The 21,622-nt window shown below is 41.7% G+C and overlaps 1 protein-coding gene across 44 annotated transcripts in view; it reads right to left on the bottom strand.

Moving 5' to 3' along the window:
• Positions 1–1,039: 1,039 nt before the first annotated feature.
• PHF20L1 (PHD finger protein 20 like 1) overlaps positions 1,040–21,622 on the bottom strand; it is a 76,524-nt gene continuing 55,941 nt past the window's right edge. For 31 of the 44 annotated variants that reach the window (XM_070075518.2, XM_070075521.2, XM_089335730.1 and 28 more), the window contains 7 exons: positions 16,651–16,815; positions 11,692–11,873; positions 10,693–10,792; positions 9,162–9,357; positions 6,010–6,373; positions 4,619–4,784; positions 1,040–2,958 (listed from right to left, as the gene is read on the bottom strand). In XM_070075518.2, coding sequence (XP_069931619.1) covers positions 2,816–2,958; positions 4,619–4,784; positions 6,010–6,373; positions 9,162–9,357; positions 10,693–10,792; positions 11,692–11,873; positions 16,651–16,815 — 1,316 coding nt within the window. In that variant the 3' untranslated portion in view covers positions 1,040–2,815. The remainder of the gene's footprint in view (positions 2,959–4,618; positions 4,785–6,009; positions 6,374–9,161; positions 9,358–10,692; positions 10,793–11,691; positions 11,874–16,650; positions 16,816–21,622) is intronic. The other 13 variants (XM_070075520.2, XM_051844052.3, XM_089335734.1 and 10 more) reach the window with 2 other exon arrangements.

The following is a 21,622-nucleotide window of genomic DNA, read 5'->3' as shown; positions in this document are numbered from 1 at the left end:
GTCCCAAGTGCTTGAGTCCCTGCACCTATGTGGAAGACCCGGATGAAGCTCCTGGCTCCATTTGGGGAATGAGTCAGTGGGTGTAACAAGTTCATCACCCCACCTTTCAAATAAAATGTTTTTAAAAGGCTTCAACCAATTGTTGATAGTCTGTGTATTAAAGGTATGTGCAAATAATAGTGTTAAAGATATAAATTTAAAAGAATTCAATTTCTAATTCATATACACATAAGCAACAATTTTAAACATCTAATTATTAAATGGAACTTCAGCCTGCTGGCTGCTAACAAACACTGATTTTATTTTAGACACAGCTTGAGTATCTCTGATCCAAAATGCTTGCAACTAAGAATTTCAGATTTTAAAATATTCGCACACATAAATTATCTTGAAGATGGGACTTAAGTCTCAACTCAAAACTCATGTATGTTTCATATACACCTTTATACACCTAACCGAAGGTGGCTTCACACAGCATGTGCAGTGTGCCCACATTTTGGCTGAGACCGTAGTGTGAGATGAGTGATGGAATTTTCCATTTGTGGCATATCACGTCAGTGCTCAGAAAGTTCCAGCAGATTCTGGAGTATTTCTGATTGTGGATTTCTGGATTAGGGATGCCCAACCTGTGCTACCAGGCCAAATGTGCATGGATTTACCCACGGTCACCAGGGAGTAGAAGATCAGTGCTACTGGGCACAAAGGCTCTTCTGTGAGTGTGGCCAGATTCTAAGCAACACTACCATCCCTAGATTAGGGGGCTACTTGCTCCGTTTCTGAGAAAAGAAATATAAATTCAATGTCTGGAAGTTAGCCACAACAGGGAAATAAGAGCCATTATTTTAAAAGATAAGTCAAAGGTTTAGTTAGTATCAATCATGAAATACAGACATTCGCAAATTTACTCCACACACAGAACACAGGCACTTTTTTTTCACTTTAATAGGCAAATTTAAGCGACTACCCCACAATATCACCTCTGCTAAAGCTTTCCATTGATCAGCAAGATCTTTGACAAAATCACTGCATCACAAGTAAATACACAGGATCATATTTTATGTCTGTTGATCTTTGGCACATTTGTCAAGTTGTAGAATCTCAAAAGGCAATAAAAGTTTCTGTTTTGCACATTCTTTTAGTCTTTACATTAAAATATAAGGCCGCAAAAAGGCAAGCTGAAATTTTAGGATATGTGGAATAGTTTTAATAAAGGGTTTACATACAGTACCTTACATATAGAACAGTGTGTTTGCAAATTTAAATAATATCTGAATGTACAGTGGCATGTATTCTTATCAAAGATAAATTCAAGTTTACTGTCTATCAGTTCTCAAATGCATTTATACAGATCGCTAGAACTGATAAACAGAACGAGGCATAAAATATTCAAGTGTTATAGTCATCAAATAGCCTCCTCTTAACAGTCCTTTTCCCCCTTAAAAAATTTTTCAAAACCTGTACATACACTTTTAATTTTTAAAAACAGTCTGTTAAAAGGTAACATTTCATGTTAACCACCAATTCGTATAGTCTATGGTAATAAAACTAGGCATGTGTGATATAAATATGTGTAGACTATGTACATACGTACACTGAGTGTCTGTTCAGAACAAGCACACACACTTCCGCATACCTGCGTATGGAGCACTGGGCGCGAACAACTCACTTGAGGACCGGCACACAGTAGGACCTAGGCTCAAAATCCAGCAAGAGCTAAGACAGCAACTTAGTTGCCTTTGGTTCAGAAATCTGTCCATTTGTAATCAAAGCTAAAAGTTTTGAGTGCGCATGTATTTTTTAAAAATAAAATTCATCTTCAGAAATGAAGCTTTTCCAGTATTCTGCTAGTAGCAGTTGAAAAATCCACAGCCACAAGTTATTTTGATATTTCTGTCACTCCTCATCCCAGCTGAGGTTATTTACAAGTTTTTTGTGAAGGCAAACAGCCAGCATATTCAGGCTCAAACCGTATGTTGAATCCTGAATACTGCCTCTCAACTATTTACCCAGCACATGTGATGTACTGGTTTCAGATGGACTGATGCAGTTAGAGAAAACTGGGCATGAGAGAACTCCCACAATATTTAAAGTCCTCTTCCCAGCAGGATCATCAACATTTGGCACATCAGACTCTTCTGCAAGGTGGTCTGTTTCTAATGAGCTCAATGCCCGCAATAGATTCCAATTATTTGGTGTTTTTCAAATACATTCACAATGAAGTAAGAACTCCACAGTTATTCCTCCCAGAAGTGAGGCTTCACTGTCAGCTTTCTGATTCAGGACATTCATTACCCAGAAACAGCTCATGATCCTCCGAAAGCTTACACAACCCGAACGTCCGTGCAGCTGGTTCCCACTGCTGAGAAGGCAGTTCTTAGAACTACTTTGTAGAACTCTAGAATTTCAATTTCCTTTACAATTTTGTTTTTGGCCAAATGCTGGCTTCTAAACGTGACTCCTTCTACAAAAATCCATATAAATACACCACACTTCTATGGGCATCTCAAGCTTCACATAAGCAACTATTCACAAATCCTGCACATTGGATGCCCTTAGCGTAGATGATACTCTACTTCCCAGATCCTTGGCATACAACACATGCTCGCTCGAAGCCTGCTCACGATGTTTCAGTGTAAGCTTCCTTGATAAAGCTGTTCTTCACTTCGCTTTCCAAGGTGCCATCCCACCGACATCACAAAGCAGTTCATGGCCAAATGTCACTAAGCTTTTTAACTATCCACTTGGCAGTCACGTGGAGAGTAAAAGTGATTCGCCTAAAGAGACCCACATTCTTTTCATTAAGTTTTCCCTGCTGTCATACAGAGCAAAGAGTTGCTATTTGTTGTACTTTTCCCATGTCAATTAGGAGCTGTTTTATGTGGCGTTTAAGCTGGGGTAGTCTTGCCAGAGGGTCTGGTGGCTCCAGTTCCCCTGTGAAATCAAGCCAGCTTTCCAGAACTGAAAGAGAAAAGAGAACAAACAAATCCAAATGACTGCTGGAAGAAGAGTAAAAAAATCCTTATCATTACAAGGATGGAAGGGTAATAGAGGGCTCAATTTCTGTCTTTGAAAAGGTCAGCTTACTCAAATCATTTGTGACAAGAATTCTTTACGTCTCACTCCTCTTTAGAAATGTGACCTGTTAATTTAGGTCTCACACACACACACACACACACTTCACTTTGAACGTCACCTTTACCTTCTTCTCGAACAGGAAACAACTGTGTCCTATGCCTGCTCAGGTTTTTGATTAATGTAGATCTAAACCATCTCTACCACAATTAAATGAAATTTATCTGCTCTAACCATTCTTTTAAAAAATAAAGAAATTCTTTGTAACAAAGGAAAGGCAGTGGCAATTTCTGTGTCCTTTTCAACCGAATTATCTCATTACTTTGTAAAAACTGTATTACAATTCCTTTCTATTGGAAATATAAATATACTATAGAATAATGTCAAGCTACAGTTCCCTTTCTTCAAAAAGTCTGTGTAAGACATTAACTCTATAGTTGGTTTCTAACCAAACAGTAGGTGCTGAATAGGCTTCTATTTGCCCTCCACTCTTTTCAGGGCAAAGTAAAGGCAGAAGGTCTAACCTGGCACAGTGTGGAAGTAACATGTGCTTTTGCAATTGCAAAATGAACAAAAGGAGTGGTGATGGGGACAGTGGGATACAGTCTCTGAGGTCAGAGAAAAGAGAAGTCAGAGAGCATAAAATGAACACTAGGTTAGGAGTTGTGTAACCCAGATGACTCCACTTTCTCAGCTATGCAGTGGACACTCTTTTTCCCCCGGCTTTGCAGGGCTCTTCAGGGATGACAAATGAAGATATAAAATATATAATGGAAAAGCATTTGAAAATTTGTATGCAAACCTAAAGTTTATCCACTTACTCTTTTAGGAGTTTTTGTTTTGTTAATTTCCCTTAGCAAATACTAACAAAACTGCGAGCAAACATTCAAAATATTTTTCCTCAGGCCGGCACTGTGGCGCAGTGGGTTAAAGCCCTGGCCTGAAGCACCGGCATCCCATGTGGGCACTGGTTCTAGTCCCGGCTGCTCCTCTTCTGATTCAGTTCTCTGTTGCGGCCTGGGAAGGCAGTGGAAGATGGCCCAAATGTTTGGGCCCCTGCACCCATGTGGGAGACCCAGAGGAGGTTCCTAGCTCCTGGCTTCAGATCAGCACAGCTCCGGCCATTGCAGCCATCTGGAGAGTGAACCAGCGGATGGAAGACCTCTCTCTCTGTCTCTACCTCTCTCAGTAACTCTAATAAATAAAATAAATCTTAAAAAAATTTATTCCTCTCATATTTCAAATATGCTTAAATTCCTTATGCTGATAAAAACAAACCCACACAGTTTAAGGAAACTGAAGGCTATTCTGAAATAAGTGTCCTATATCGAGCCTGGCACATGGGCAGTATTCAATTATCACCTTGAAAAAAACAACCACCTAAGACACAGTCTTACCATCTTCACCAAAAAGACACAACAAAGTTAAATACAGCATAAAGGGACACACGAGGCTCCCTCGGTCTGCAGCGCATCTGAAGTTCTCATCATACGTCTCCATCATAACAGACACACTACAGTTGCATTTTAGTTCTTTCTTAAATTACCATCAACTTCTTTTTCTATTCGGTCCATCCTGCTGGTGACTTCATTCTGCACGTTTTCTATGTGTGTCAGGAGATTGAGTTGCCACTGAAGATGCGAGTCTCGTGGGTCTTCAGAGCCCTTTTTGTCATTATAAACAAACACCACATTCCCTTCTGCTGGGTTCTTCTCCAAAGGACCATTGGGAAAAATAAGAAAATTGGATAAAATGCAATGTCACCAATATGGGAAAGATACATTAAAACCATATCACCCACAATGATACGGGAAACCCAGTCTGACTCCTAGGGTATCTGACAGAGGTGTGGCCTGGTGCTTCTGTAGAGCCTAGCACAGCATGACAATGGGAGATGCTTCAACAAAACAAAACGTGTTCAATAAACAAAGTCACTCAGTCTATTCTGTAATTACAATCAGCCCATTTAGACTGGCCCCACCCTCAATTAAGCTCAGGGCAAGGCAATGATGGAAAAATCAAGAAAGTTGTCAAAGACCAGGAGGAAGTGTAATTAACTACAGACTGGGCTTTACTGCTACAATTAAATCATGAGGTGAGGGAAAGCTGCGTATCTTTAAAGAAAGTCAGAAGGGCAAACTGCTTAGTGTGTGTGTGCATGTCATGTGTGCGTGCACATGCACACATACATACAAACACATACACACACACCAAATCTGGACTTGGATTTGCCAGTGACAACTCATTTTACACGAGGGATATTATTTTGCTAAAATAATTTACCACAGATTTCATGAAATATAAATTTCTAAATTATTAGGAAGTACTAGTTTACATGATTACTTTATAAGGAAATCATAGAAATAAAGAACTAAAGTAAAAGTGGCTTTGCTAGTTGAAAATCTCTAAAAAATGAAGGCACAAACTCTTTAAGATGATCTCAGTGAATAGGAAGTAAGTTTACAAAAATTCAGCATACATACAGAGCTGTAAGAATTCAGCTTACTGTGAAATGGATCTTCATGCATTTACAAATGTGCTAAAACGGAAGGAAAGAAAATGAGAGGGCCGGGCCTTTTCTGAAACATGTGAGAGACAAATCACGTCACCCACATGTGCCTTCGTGTCCTCACAGGCAGACATTTTCATCTGGAAGCAATGTGACTCATTATTATCTTTCTGAGGCATTAAGTGTGGTTACAAAATTGAAATTTTTATTAGGTTAATAGTAAACAGAATTACTACAAATCTGAATGAGGGGCTAATTAAATATTCATATCGCCAGTGTTTTCCTATAGAAAAAACAAAAGTCTACCTTAACAAAATACCACGAATTTGGAAATGTAAGTGAAACCTGGAAATTCAGTATGCTATTTTACAAAATTTTCCTGTGTTTTTCTATCACCTTCCATGCAAAGAAAAATGAACCAGCTTTACCTTTTCAGGCATTCTATGCTCTTTTGCTGAGAATTTTAAACGGTTTTTATCTCCCATGCGGAATTCTTGTTCTTCTTCAAAACTACTAACATCATCATCATCTGAGCTCCCAGGGTCTGCGAGAGATTTGCAGTCCTGACCAAAACTTTGTGGCTTTTGGTAGCTGTGCTCACTTGTAATATAGGTTCCTTCAATTTTTAGGGGCAAACGAGGAGGCTCTTTATGGTTCTGTACATATTTCTTTTCTTCTAGGGTAACTGTGTCTCGCACTGCTACTTTTTTCTCTATCCCCGCTATTACTTGATCTCGGTCTTTGCGCTTCCCCGAACATGCCCAGAGGTGAAGGTCAGGATGATGTTTATTCCTTCAAACAAAGGTGGAAAAACAGCAGTTCACAAAAAGCAACAAGTGGGGCACCATTTCACAGTCAGGCTAGGAGGAGGGCAGGAACTGAAGACAAAAGCAAAGCTTGACATGTCTCAATTTTAAAGAAATAATCCTCAGAAAAGCAATACTGAATTTAAATCTGTTGACAGTTCACATCATTGATTGATACATGCATTTTTTTCCTATAGATTTTTCACTGCTGTTTTTTTTTATTGTATAATATGGAAAAATTTTATAAGTTTATTTTAAAACTTCCTTTCGGTCACAAAGTGGCAAGAAAATAAATTGCAAATTCACATGTCCACAAAGTAAAAATCTCCACCATGGCAGTCACAACTGAGGGATAATCTTCCAGATGTTTTCCATACACATCAAATGATCCTCAATGGGAAAGCATACTCTCTCTTTTGTTGTTTCTGTATGGGACTCCAGCAATTTACTGTTTTGTTTTTTTTTTTTCTTTCCCTCAAACACACCTCCTTACGGGCGTTTTGCCAGAGCAGTACACAGTAGACCTGCTGAGTCTGGCCAACCAACAGCATTAATTACCCACTGAGTCCAGACAAACAATCTCTGCTGAGGCAGATGGGGAACGTGAGAGTGAGAGTGAGAGAGAGAGAAAACGTGTATTTGCAGACAGGTATATTCCAGTCAGATAAATTTCTAGATATGCAAACGCTGAATAATAATCATTTTTACTTTGAAGAAAGTAACACTGGGAAAGTGGCCTACTGTAATGCCCACCCGCCTCTATTGTCACCAGACATGAGAGCACAATGGTGTGCAGTTAGCTCTGTGGTAACTACAACTGTGCAGCAAGCCAAACAGCCACAGCACTGGAGACAGAGGAGGACATCTGGGGCATAAACTTTTCCAAAGACTCAACCATGTTTGGGATTTAATAATTTCCAAATTAGATAAACCTCAGAGTCAAACTGTTCTTAATATTACATGCAAGTATTGTTTCTGAGATGATAAATTTTATCTTTTCATTGCCTAACAATACCCAGGAAACACTAAAATTCTCCACCAGTAGAGTAGAAAGAGAACTGGCTTTGCAGTCCAAAAGGCCAATGATTTAAACCCTGCTGTGTCACGGAGAAGCTTGGACAAGCCATGTCTGATGATGCTTTCTCTGACTTACTGTAAAAATTAAATGAAATCTCACACAAAACCACAATTATCTGGCATGTACTAGGTTTTCAATAAATAGTAGGTAATAATAATAATCACTATTATTACTAAAAGCATTAATATAAAGAGGGCCTAGAGGCTCATGAAGCAGAAACAGTCAAGTTAAAATTCTTATCAAAATTATGACAACAGAAATTCATACAGATGCCAAGAGAGGAACAACCACTTTTTTTTAAGCCTAATAAATTTGTCTTTCCTTCAAGTCTTGACATTCATGTTGACTTTTCATAAAGAAATGCAGAGTCAGGCTTACGATACATAAGTGAAGCAAATATCACTTAACAGTTACTGAGAACTTAGGCCTCCACTGTGCACCTGGGATAAAATCATGAGTAAGACACAGCTCTACAGAAGAACTCAGGGTAGAGCAAGGGGACACACAGGAAAATGAAGTGCACCAAAGTGCACAACACTGGCATACATGGAGCTTGTCAAGAGCATGGTCAGTTCTAGATGGGCAGACAATAATCGTGACAAGGCCAAGAGGGGCGAGAGGTAGGTGGATATTCTGGGACTAAGTAAAGGCCTAGCTGTGGAAGAGCACGTTGTACTCAGGGATTATGGGCGGGCACACTGGAACATCTGGGGATAAAAACCCAGGGGAGGGAAAGCACACCAAGATGGCAGACAGAAGCATACGTATCACAGAAGAACTCGGAGAGCACGCTGAAGAGCGCAGACTTTGTTCACTGGAGAACAGGAAGGCAATGGTACCTTAAGCTAAAAGGAACCACCTTACCTATCTTTCACTGAGATCACGCTGACAGCAGTGAAGGAGGTGCTGTTAGGGTACAAGACAGAGAGGACCCATCGCACAATGCTGAGGAACCACAGTGAAGGAGGGCGTGGACACGGGGAGGGGCACGAAGACGGGGTGGGGTGAGGCCCCACCTAAGACAGGTGAGTGCACAGGAAGACCGTCTCGTGAGGAACCAGTGGTTCTTCAGGTTTTTATAGAAAACATGGATTCTGCCTGTTCCTTTAAAGAGGAACTACAATCAGGCAATACATTAGAAGGACTGAACACAAGAACTCTGAGGACATTTGATGCTATTTAGGAAAGCTCAGACTCTGGGTGACTAAACACTCGTGGCTCGCAGCAGAAAGGTGGACTCATGATCCATCAGCTCCTTTCCTCCTCTCTAAATCAATCTTCAGGCAATTAAAGATATAAAAGTATATAAAAATACACTTACTCTGTGTAAAATCTTTCATTTTGATAGAATTCCTGAAGGAGGACACAAAATGCAAGGCTCACCACATCAGCTGCACCTAACTTTATGTACAGGGTGAGCACATAAAACCTGTTCAAATATCAGACACTATATCCTCCTTCACCTATGCTTGCTCTGTCTGGGACAACAAGCGGAAGCAGCTAGCCACTACAACCACTAGTCATTTTCCCTTGTTCTTAAAAATTAAACTTTATTCTCTCACAAAAATGCTGCTCTGGACCTTCAGTGGGCCCTTTGTGTGTGTGTGTGTGTTTAGTTTATGGTCAATTCTGTTTAAAAAAAAGTTATTAACTTGCATCCTTAAGCGTGAGCCTCCCTTGGCCACCATCCACTTACTTCAGTATTCCAATCTTCAGCTGTAACCCATGTAGGACTTCTGTAACACCATAGACATCAGCAAGCAGATGATGTGTGGAAACGATCTTTTTGGCATTGAGATGAGAGTAATTTTCTTTTAGAAACGATAGCCCGCACATTCTCCCATTATTTAACCAGTCCTTATCATAACGGTATTTCGCACTCCACCTTTGACCTGTAGATGAAGTTAACATCAAAGTCACAAAAGATTCCACTTTTCAGATAACCCTTCAACTTTCTCAGTAAGCGAGGCAGCTCCAGCACAAAGAGCAGATTCAAAGAGTGCTTTGAGTCCCTCCACACCACACCCTCAGTGTTCCTGCCTACCACGAAGAAGAAACTTGACCAAGGGTGAAGTGGGAGACGCCACTTTCAACAGGACCTTACGTGGACTGCCTTCACCTTTTATGGAGCAGGTATCTGCTCTCTATAATAATGGCCAAAGGACTAGGGAGAAACTAGACAAAGGTTCTTCTTTCTCTCACTTAAGCTTGTTTGACACTAGGTGAGACAGAGTTCTAGGTGAGTGAACATGGACAACTCCCCCGAGCCTGTGACCTCACAAAATCCCAAATCACCTTATAACCTTCATGTTTATACAAGCTGGATCCTACTAAAATTAGACACTTCTATGTCTGTGTCCTCTGTCACATCACGAGTAGAAGGCAGGGTTTAAACCCATCATGGCATCAGTGTTTGGCAAACAGAAGATTTCCAATAAATTCTGCTGAATGAATAATAAATGGGCATATTTGTTGTTTGAATGAATGCAATGACTAACACATAGACATCTGTTATCCAATAAATGCTGGCAACTGACTAAATAAGTGCCGATATCATATAGGTCTGTATAATTGTGATTTTTTTCCTTTTTTTTTTGATAGGCATAGAGGTAATTCATTTGCCTTCTGAGAATATCTAGTAACTTTCCACCTTTGAGGCTAAAACTATATCAAATATGCAGAAAATGCCACCGAAGACCGCACTGCATGTAGAAAGGCACTCAGAGAGCACGGTGGACGGGGAGTCGGACCACAGGCTCCCTCTCAGTCTGCCACGTGTCGTGCTACCCCTCTGCACCAGGCCTGTGACTCATCAGTAAATGCAGGGATCACAGGGGGTGACCCGAGAGCCCTGTCTGAGCTACGATGAGTTGGATATGCAGCACAATCACGCCAGCAGGAGCGCTAACTAACTCAGTACTGTAAATGAGCCGTGCTGGAAATCAACAAACAGGAGTCCATATGCGCTAACTCAACTAGAAGAAGCAGTGCCTCTGGCCCTTCCAGAAAGCTGGTGTTCTGTTGATACCCTGCTGCTGATGCATTTGTTTAAGGAGATACTATGGAAATTAAAAATACAACAAACAAGGAAAAATATTTTGAAGTTTGGATATGGAAGCTGAGTCGAACTGACCAAGAAGTGATAATGTTTTATACCGCAGATACGCTCTGGAATAAGCAGAAGATGTTTCGGCACCGTGCAACGAGCACAGTGAAGACAGCCTTACCAGGAGGGTCCCGGCAGACGTAGCAGATGTACTGCTCTGGAATGCTCTCCTCCAGCAGCCCCATGCACACACTGTGCTGCCAGCACAGGCACTCTTCACACTGCCAGAAAACAGACGCGCGCTTACAGTGCTTCCAGGCCGGGAGACTCGCTCAGGGCAAGGACAGATGCTTAACGAAGGTTAAGTCATGATTTAGATGAATCTTATTTTTGAAATAGTAAACTATTTCAAGAATTTCCTCTGTTGTACCTATTAAAATATCTTTTGATAAATTATTTAAATCATTTAAAAAAGGTCAGGTTTTCCCTTGTCTGTCTCTTCCTGACCTTTAGGCAATCACAACAGAAAAGCCCTTTATAATGGTTTAGTAAAGACGCATTTTTTTTCAAGCATGTTTATAACAAAGCTTGCAATGACCTTTTTTAAGTACCTGCATGGCGAAATTATCAATCCGTAGTTCCCTTACTTGAGAATATCATTGGAAAGGGGCGAAACAAAAGAAGATTATGGGTGCTTCGCCTCTGCAGTTAGCATCTTTATCTTAAATGCGCTGTCATAAAGTAGGGGTGATGCTGCCCTTTTCTCTGAAATACTCCTTCCTAGAGGGAAAGGCTGTTAACTCCTGCAGTAAAGTTTCCCTTTCTTCCTTGAGAATACTGGAAAGCTGTGCTTCCATTTTTGCCCATTGAAGGGTGACTCAAATTGCACACTGTTAATTATTAAGCAAGACTGACAGCAATGAGAAGGATTGTCATGGTCTACTCTTCTTTGTAGACGCTTGTCCACCCTAAGGGTATTTCAGAAGTTTCAGCATGAAGTCCTCAAATTAAATTCCCTAGTAAAGGGAAAGTGACCCTAAAACAAGAACACTACTTCATTTGATGAAGAAATCTGCCAATCACTATCACTGGCATTTTACACAGGATAGTAAGTCAGGAGCCTCTAACTGAGCACCTGGAATAACTAACTCAGTACTGTAAGGAGAGGCTCACCAGTTACCTGAATCATGAAGCCATTCTCTTCATCCATCTCACAAATGCATCGCACAATTTCATTAAGAGCGTCGTCTTCATCCTGAGATTCTTCAAAATTGGTTGAATCAAAGTCCTGATTGTACTCATCTCCACTCAGAAGCAAACTCTCCGTGGAAGAATCATCTAGGAATTCCACATCTGATAAGTCTACAATGTACACAAAAATATACTCAGCACATTTTCTCCCATTTTCAAATCATTTTTCAGAAATAAAGGGGCTCTGGGAAGTGATTAGAAGCTAGTCAGCATTTAGAAAGAGGAGCAAACAAATGGAAGACAGAGTACTGGTCTCTGGCAAAGACACCGATTATTTCTAAACCTTGGGTGACTATGATTGCTTTGTACCTTAATATATATATCATCGTTAGTAACTCAAAATTTCCCCTAGTCTTCATGCTCACAGAGGTTATGGCTAAGGTTGATACTCATGATTTAAATTTGCATAGCTTCCACACACTTTCACAAACACTATCCATTTTGGTCATTTCCACAGATATTATCCATTTTTTGGTTGTAAGATGAACAGATTTATAATTTGTACTGTAACGAGAGTACTTCAAAAAGTTCATGTCATAGAATTAAAAAATAAGTTTATTTTGGTGCATAAAACTTTTGAAAATCCATGCATCATTTTCTCATAAGAAGCATTTTCCACGAACTTCCTGAAGACCTCTGTATAATCCTGTATCTACCACATAAGGCACTCAGAAGAAAGGAAAAGATAGGGAGTGAGCTCATCCATAGGGATCCTTGTGTTTTACCTAAATGAGGACCTTATCTCTCAGGGTTCACTCCCTGGCTCTCGTCTCTACTGGGCAGAACTTGCCCTTGGCATCTAGACCTGGAGAGCCTCTCCGAAGCAACAGGCTGCCTGTCCATCACAAGGAAGGGAAGAGTCGTCGACACTTCTACCACAAGCACTGCTCTGCCAGGAAAACCCAGCAGGTTCCAACACAGCACTCTTTTCACGCGACATGGCTTCCTATCTACGTGTGGGTGTTTAGTGCCTGACTGTGTTTAAATCACGGATTGGATTAGTCACAGATCTGTGGTTACAGATCTATCTGTGAACAGAAATTCAACATGCAGTATTTGTTTCCTGCTAACAAAATGACACAGAACACTGGGTGTGATGTGGGTGACCACCGGTCAGGATGATGTATAATCTGTATAAACACCTGGAAGAGAAGAGCTAGGAGGATCCAAACACAAAGAAAACATAAGGAAAAGCAAAGACAGGTTGCTGGATGTAGTCAATTTAAGCTATGCAAATGTGTTGAAAAGTAGCACTGTGTCCCCATAAAAATGTGCCAACCATTACATGTTGATGTAAAATTTAAAAATAAATTTTAAAAGGGCTGGCGCCATGGCTCACTTGGCTAATCCTCTGCCTGCAACGCTGGCACCCCAGATTCTAGTCCCGGTTGGAGTGCCAGGTACTAGTCCTGGTTGCTTCTCTTCCAGTCCAGCTCTCTGCTGTGGCCGAGAGGGCAGCGGAGGATGGCCCAAGTGCTTGGGCCCTGCACCACATGGGAGACCGGGAGGAAGTATCCAGCTCCTGGCTTCAGATCAGCGCAGTGCAGGCCGTAGCGGCCATTAGGCGAGTGAAACAACGGATGGAAGACCTTTCTCTCTGTCTCTCTCTGTCTATAACTCTACCTGTCAAATTAAAAAAAAAATTTTTAAATAAAAAAAAACTCTTTCCACGTGCAGAAGCATGAAGCAAGACCCCTACCTTACACCTTACACAAAAATCCACTCAACGTGGATTAAAGACCTAAATCTACGTCCTGACACCATCAAGTTATTAGAGAACATTGGAGAAACCCTTCAAGATATTGGCACAGGCAAAGAGTTTCTGGAAAAGACCCGGGAGGCACAGGCAGTCAAAGCCAAAATCAACTATTGGGATTGCATCAAATTGAGAAGTTTCTGTGCTGCAAAAGAAACAGTCAGGAGAGTGAAGAGACAACCGACAGAATGGGAAAAAATATTTGCAAACTATGCAACAGATAAAGGGTTAATAACCAGAATCTACAAAGAGATCAAGAAACTCCACAAAAACAAAACCAACAACCCACTTAAGAGATGGGCCAAGGACCTCAACAGACATTTTTCAAAAGAGGAAATCCAAATGGCCAACAGACACATGAAAAAATGTTCAAGATCACTAGCAATCAGGGAAATGCAAATCAAAACCACAATGAGGTTTCACCTCACCCTGGTTAGAATGGCTCATATACAGAAATCTACCAACAATAGATGCTGGCGAGGATGTGGGGAAAAAGGGACACTAACCCACTGTTGGTGGGAATGCAAACTGGTCAAGCCACTATGGAAGTCAGTCTGGAGATTCCTCAGAAACCTGAAGATAACCCTACTGTTTGACCCAGCCATCCCACTCCTTGGAATTTACCCAAAGGAGTTTAAATTGGCAAACAAAAAAGCGGTCTGCACCCTAATGTTTATTGCAGCTCAATTCACAATAGCTAAGACCTGGAACCAACCTAAATGCCCATCAATGGTAGACTGGATAAAGAAATTATGGGATATGTATTCTTTAGAATACTATACCGCAGTAAGAAACAACGAAATCCAGTCATTTGCAACAAAATGGAGGAATCTGGAACACATCATGCTGAGTGAAGTAAGCCAGTCCCAAAGGGACAAATACCATATGTTCTCCCTGATCGGTGACAACTGACTGAACACCAAAAAGGAAACCTCCTGAAGTGAAATGGACACTATGAGAAATGGTGACTTGATCAGCATAGCCCTGACTGTTAATGAACAACTTAATACATTATCCCTCTTAGTAGTTTTTTTTTTGTCTGTTCTACTTAATATGACTGGTTTAATTCTGTAATTATCACACAGTTATTCTTAAGTGTTGAAAATTAACTGAAATGTGATCCCTGTTAAACATAAGAGTGGGAATAAGAGAGGGAAGAGATGTATAATTTGGGACATGCTCAAGCTGACTTGCCCCAAATGGCAGAGTTAGAAACATACAAGGGGATTCCAATTCAATCCCATCAAGGTGGCATGTACCAATGCCATCTCACTATTCCAAGTGATCAATTTCAGTTCACAAAAAATTGATCATAATGAAAGGACTAAGAGTCAAAGGGAGCACATAAACAAGTCTAGTACCTGCTAACACTAACCGATAGAATAAATAAAGGGGAGAAGCCGGCGCCGCGGCTCACTAGGCTAATCCTCCGCCTTGCGGCGCCGGCACACTGGGTTCTAGTCCCGGTCGGGGCACCGGATTCTGTCCCGGCTGCCCCTCTTCCAGGCCAGCTCTCTGCTGTGGCCAGGGAGTGCAGTGGAGGATGGCCCAAGTGCTTGGGCCCTGCACCCCATGGGAGACCAGGATAAGTACCTGGCTCCTGCCATTGGATCAGCGCGGTGCGCCGGCCACAGCGCGCTGGTGGCGGTGGCCATTGGAGGGTGAACCAATGGCAAAGGAAGACCTTTCTCTCTGTCTCTCTCTCTCACTGTCCACTCTGCTTGTCAAAATAAATAAATAAATAAATAAATAAATAAATAAATAAAGGGGAGAGTGATCCAACATGGGAAGCGAGATACTCAGCAGACTCATAGAATGGCAGATGTCCTAAATAGCACTCTGGCCTCAGAATCAGCCCTAAAGCCAATCGGATCTGGCTGAAAAGCCCATGAGAGTATTTCAGGCATGGAAAGCCAAGACACTCTGGCAGAAAGATCTCTGTGAGTGAGATCCCAGTGGAAAGAACAGGTCTTCAAAGAAGGAGGTACCTTTCTCTGAAGGGAGGAGAGAATCTCTACTTTGACTATGACCTTGTCTAAACAAGATAAGAGTCAGAGAACTCAGAGGGCTTCCATAGCCTTGGAAACTCATTACTGGAGCATAGGGAGATTACTGATGCCATAGACAGGAGTGTCAATTTGTAAAGTCAACAACAGGAGTCACTGTGCACTTACTCCTCATGTAGGATCTCTGTCCTTAATGTGCTGTACATTGAGATTTAATGCTATAATGAGTACTCAAACAGTATATTTCACTTTGTGTTTCTATGGGGGTGCAAACTGTTGAAATCTTTACTTAATGCATACTAAACTGATCTTCTGTCAAAAAAAAAAAAGAAATTATCAATTCCTAACTTGACTCTCACTGGGATTAAACATGACAATAGGTCTGATCTGATTTCGTCATCATTTAAAAAAATCATCTATTATTTTTCACTTTATGTTTCTGTGTGGGAGCAAACTGTTGAAATCTTTACTTAATGTATACTAAGCTGATCTTCTGTATATTAAGATAATCGAAAATGAATCTTGATGTGAATGGAAGGGGAGAGAGAGTGGTAAAGGGGAGGGTTGCGGGTGGGAGGGACGGTATATGGGGGAAGCCATTGTAATCCATAAATCGTACTTTGGAAATTTATATTCATTAAATAAAAGTTTCAAAAAAAACCTCAAAGTACATTTTTAAGACTATGATAAATATTTGATAGAGCATTAACTTTGGAGTCATGACAGATCTTGATGTGAATTTTAAACCTAGCATTAACTTTAAAGTTACTTTAACTGCTAAGCCTTTGCTTGTTAATTACAAAAGGCAGGTAACAACAGCTAGTTGGTAAGCTGGTAGAAAAGAATCTGTAAATACCCTCACATGGCAAACACCTAGGAAGGGTCACTCTAGAGAGAGCAGACACTAAGGCTGATCCCATCACCATCCCTCCCACTCATACAAGCCAGCTTCACTTTAAATGAACTGGAAAGTAGTTCAAACTTCCAATGCTCAGACCTTTTGTCAAAGTTTGTGTCACAACTGCTAAACTGTGTGCCCTGCTCAGACATTCAACAGAGCACATTTCATTCGCAGCTCTACATTGGGAATCGTGTTTCGTTTGAACCATGACCCAGTCACACCTACTTTCACCACTGAGGTCGACAGACAGAATCGCCCTCGGGTACTGATAGGTCGTAGTTTTCTCCATAAACATGCTTCGTGGAGCCAGGGAACTCCCAGAAGATCGAGTAAGTGGAGAAGAGCACCTTTCCAAAAACTCGAGGGAGCTGTCTTCATAGTCTGAATAGTCTGCAACGCAAGACACATAAAGGAACATTAATGAGGCGCAGGTACGCATTCCGGGCCACTAGAGAAATAATGAGGACGCCCTCCTTCAGCACACGAAGCACCCTCACACCACCACGCTGTCGCCTTGGCCGTCCACGGCTAGCATCGTGTGTCTGACACGCGGGGTTCGGCAAGAGCACTTGGGAAGTAAACACATGCAGAAGTATATGCACAGACGGGATCACTGAGTTCTACTGTTACCAGCAGACTCTCGGCCAGGACAGAAAAAGTTATTTCCACATTTTCTCCCCCATTATACTCACAATTACATGATGTGTAAGACTTTTTTTTTTTTTTTTTTTTTGCCATTTTAAAACAAGAGTGTCAATTTGTTAAGTCAACAACAGGAGTCACTGTGCACTTACTCCTCATGTAGGATCTCTGTCCCTAGTGTGCTGTACATTGTGATTTAATGCTATAACTAGTACTCAAACAGTATTTTTCACTTTATGTTTCTGTGTGGGAGCAAACTGTTGAAATCTTTACTTAATGTATGCTAAACTGATCTTCTGTATATAAAGAGAATCGAAAATGAATCTTGATGTGAATGGAAGGGGAGAGGGAGAGGGAAAGGGGAGGGTTGCGGGTGGGAGGGAAGTTATGGGGGGGGAAGCCATTGTAATCCATATTCTGTACTTTGGAAATTTATATTCATTAAATAAAAGTTAAAAAATAAATAAATAAAAATGAAAAATTGTGATTTGCAACAACAACAAAAAAGTTCTTCTTATGTCTACCACACTGATCATTATAGTGCTAATGGGATCGACAAATATGCAAAACACCTCTACAAGAAATTAACTGGCCCTGGGAGGAATCCATCAAACATGATTCTGCTCTGGGCCTGGAGTGAGCAGCACAGACATGTGCAAGGGGAGAGTTTCCACGCAGCTCACAAAGGCTGCAGCTGAGGACAGGGGAAGGAAAACCGGGGGAAGGCTCAAGCTGAGGCACATGGGAAGGTTCCAAAGCCAAGAGTGCATGCCCATGTGACAAACTGAGACTGTGGCTGCAGCCCCGGGCACGCGGCAGGTAAGAAATGAGGCTACTGTGACAACATCCCGATCAGATTATTATCATTTTGAAGCCTCACCCTAACCCATTCAAGGGTTGTGACACAAGTCCAGTTTCATTTGCCAAAGTTCACTCAACTGTGGAAGGGAGGATGGGGTGCAGGGAGGCACTGGTGAGAGTGAGGAGACAGCTCAGAGGCTGCAGCTGCAGTCACAGTACAGGACAGGGATGCTGGTGGCTAGGCATGGGATGATGGTAGCTGAGGGGGATACTGAGAGGAAGGTGTAGTGAGGCTATAGATGGGAGGCACAGAGTGCAGACAGCGACATCAAGCTTGACATTTGGCTTCTGCTTAAGCAATGAAGTGACTGAGAGTGGGTCTGAGATGGGGCTGTGCAAGGTGCAGGGACAAGAAAAGCAAAATGAATTGGAGGGCTTTTTAAAATGGGAGCTCATGCGGCTCACCTACAGGAATCTGAAGATGCGGAGGCAGTGGGTGGGGTGGCAGCAGTGCCAAGGTTTTAAGCATCTGTGGACATTCCCTCCTTTTAAACAGAGGCAGAAGATGAGCACATTCAGGTGAGTGGTCTACAGAAGCTGAGTAAGTTTCCACCTGCCAGTCCCTAATTCTTCAGCTGAATATACAGCAAGCCACGTCAACTGAAGCAGATTAGGGAACATGTCAGTGAGATGTGGAAGGGTGGAAAACATCCAGGAGAGGTAGAGTAGAAAAGCAAGTTTGTAAGAGAAAAGCAGTAATACCACTGATCTGTACAGGTATCTGTCTGAAGTTGGTGGTTGTAGGCAGAATACCAATCTCTCAAACATGTTCATGTTCTAATCCTTGGAATCTATAAACACTTCAAATTTTGTGGCACTGGGGAATTAAGGTTGGTATCTTGGTTTATCTGGGTGGCCTCAACATAGTCACAAGGGTCCTCAGAAGTGAAAGGGAAGATGGCACCTCTCACATCAGAATATCTGGATTACACTCCCGGTTCAGCCTCTAGACTGAGCTTCCTGCCAATGCAGGCCCTGAGGAACAGCAAAACCAGCAGGGATAGCTCAAATAACTGGGTTCCTGGGAACCTGAGACTGCATTCCAGGCTCCCTGCTTTGCCTCTGGTGAAACCCTAACTATTGCAGGCATTTGAAGAGTGAACCAGCAGTTGGGAGTTTGTGTGCTCACATACTCTCTCTCCACCTTTCATATAATAAATAACTTTTAAAAAGTCTTTTTAGTGAAGGAGGGAGGCAACAGAATCAGAAGCAAAATGAGATTTCACTGACCATTGCTAGCTGTACAAATCATAGGAGGACACAAACCAAGCAATGTGGTGGCCTCTAGAAGCTAAAACAGGCAAGAAAACAGATTGCTCCCTAGAGCTTCTTGAATGGAATACAGCCCTGTCGATACATTTTTTTTTTTAAGATTTATTTTATTTATTTGAAGGGTAGGGTTACAGAGAGAGGAAGAGACAGAGGGAGTTCTTCCATCCACTGGTTCACTCCCCAAATGGTACAATGGCCAGAGCTGGGCCCACCTGAAGCCAGGAGCTAGGAGCTTCTTCTGGGTCTCCCATGTGGGTGCAGGGGCCCAAGGACTTGGGCCATCTTCTGCTTTCCCAGACTATCAGCAGGGAGCTGGATTGGAAGTGGAGCAACTGGGACTCAAAGTGGCACCATAGGGGATGTTGGCATTGCAGGTGGCAGCTTTAGCTGCTATGCCATAGCACCAGGGTCCCTCCCCTCCCCGCTGATACCTTGATTTTAGCCTAGTAAGACCCATTTTGGAATTCTGACTTCTAGAATTTTAATAAACAGGAATTTTTAAAGTCACTGGTATACAGTAATTTATTGACAGCAGCAACGTGAAACTTACACAGCTATCATCATGACTGCTAGAGCACAGCCAACATCGACTCCCTACATGACACAATTTTTAATACCATATGTGTTCAAGGACACTTCAACAAGTTCATGGAAAGAATGGAACTAAAAGGTAAGGCTGGGAAAGGGGTTTCGAGTAGTGATTAAGCTGCTGCCTGGGATGCCTGCAGCCATACAGGAGGTCCTGGGTTCGAGTCCCAGCTCCACTCCTGATTCCACCTTCCTGCTCATGTGTACCCTGTCAGCAGGTGATGGTTCACGTAGTTGGACCTCTGCCACCTACATAAGAGACTCTGGCCGGGTTCTTAGTTTGTGACTTCAGCCTGGGCCAGCCCCAGCTGTTATGAGCATTTGGGAAGTGGGTCAGTAGATGGGAGATAGTATACTTATGTGCTTTCTTTCAAAATACATGAATAACTCCCTGCTTTGAAAAAAATAGAAAATAAAAAGCTAAGCTGTATAGTATTCTATAGAGTACATGTCCCATAATTTCTTTATCCAGTCTACTGTTGATGGACATTTGGGTTGGTTCCAGGTCTTAGCTATTGTGAATTGAGCTGCAATAAACATTAAGGTGCAGACTGCTTTTTTTGTTTGCCAATTTAATTTCCTTTGGGTAAATTCCAAGGAGTGGGATGGCTGGGTTGAATGGTAGGGTTATATTCAGGTTTCTGAGGAATCTCCAGACTGACTTCCATAGTGACTTAACCAGTTTGCATTCCCACCAACAGTGGGTTAGTGTCCCTTTTTCCCCACATCCTCGCCAGCATCTATTGTTGGTAGATTTCTGAATGTGAGCCATTCTAACTGGGGTGAGGTGGAACCTCATTGTGGTTTTGATTTGCATTTCCCTGATTGCTAGTGATCTTGAACATTTTTTCATGTGTCTGTTGGCCATTTGGATTTCCTCTTTTGTAAAATGTTTATTGAGGTCCTTGGCCCATCTCTTAAGTGAGCTGTTTGTTTTGATCTTGTGGAGTTTCTTGATTTCTTTGTTATCAACCCTTTATCAGTTGCACAGTTTGCAAATATATTTTCCCATTCTGTCGGTTGTCTCTTCACTTTCCTGTTTCTTTTGCAGTACAGACACTTCTCAATTTGATGCAATCCCAAATGTTAATTTTGGCTTTGACTGCCTGTGCTTCTGGGGTGTTTTCCAAGAAGTCATTGCCGGTACCTATATCTTGCAGGGTTTTTCTAATGCTCTCTAATAATTTGATGGTGTCAGGTCGTAGATTTAAGTCTTTAATCCATGTTGAGTGGATTTTTGTGTAAGGTGAAAGGTAGGAGTCTTGCTTCATGATTCTGCACGTGGAAATCCAATTTTCCCAGCACCATTTATTGAATAGACTGTCCTTACTCCAGGGATTGGTTTCTGGATCCTTGATCAAATATGAGTTGGCTGTAGATGTTTGAATTGATTTCTGGTGTTTCAATTCTGTTCCATTGGTCTATACATCTGTTTCTGTACCAGTACCATGCTGTCTGCACATTAATGTTTATTGCAGCTCAATTCACAATAGCTAAGACCTGGAACCAACCCAAAGCCCATCAACAGTAGACTGGATAAAGAAATTATGGGACATGTACTCTATAGAATACTATACAGCAGTCAAAAACAACGAAACCCAGTCATTTGCAACAAGATGGAGGAATTTGGAAAACATCATGCTGAGTGAATTAAGCCAGTCCCAAAGGGACAAATATCATATGTTCTCCCTGATTGGCGACAACTAACTGAGCACCAAAGGGGAAACTTGTTGAAGTGAAATGGACACTGTGAGAAACAGTGACTTGATCAGCTCTTGTCCTGACAGTTGATGTACAATGTAATACTTTATCCATTTTAGTATTTTTTTTTGTT

This window comes from Oryctolagus cuniculus, chromosome 6 (genome assembly GCF_051225735.1).
Source record: "Oryctolagus cuniculus isolate XC-2025 breed Fujian yellow rabbit chromosome 6, ASM5122573v1, whole genome shotgun sequence".
Classification (NCBI taxonomy): Eukaryota; Metazoa; Chordata; class Mammalia; order Lagomorpha; family Leporidae; genus Oryctolagus; species Oryctolagus cuniculus.
The sequence above is the reverse complement of the archived record's forward strand: the minus strand, read 5'-3'. Positions and strand labels throughout refer to the sequence as shown.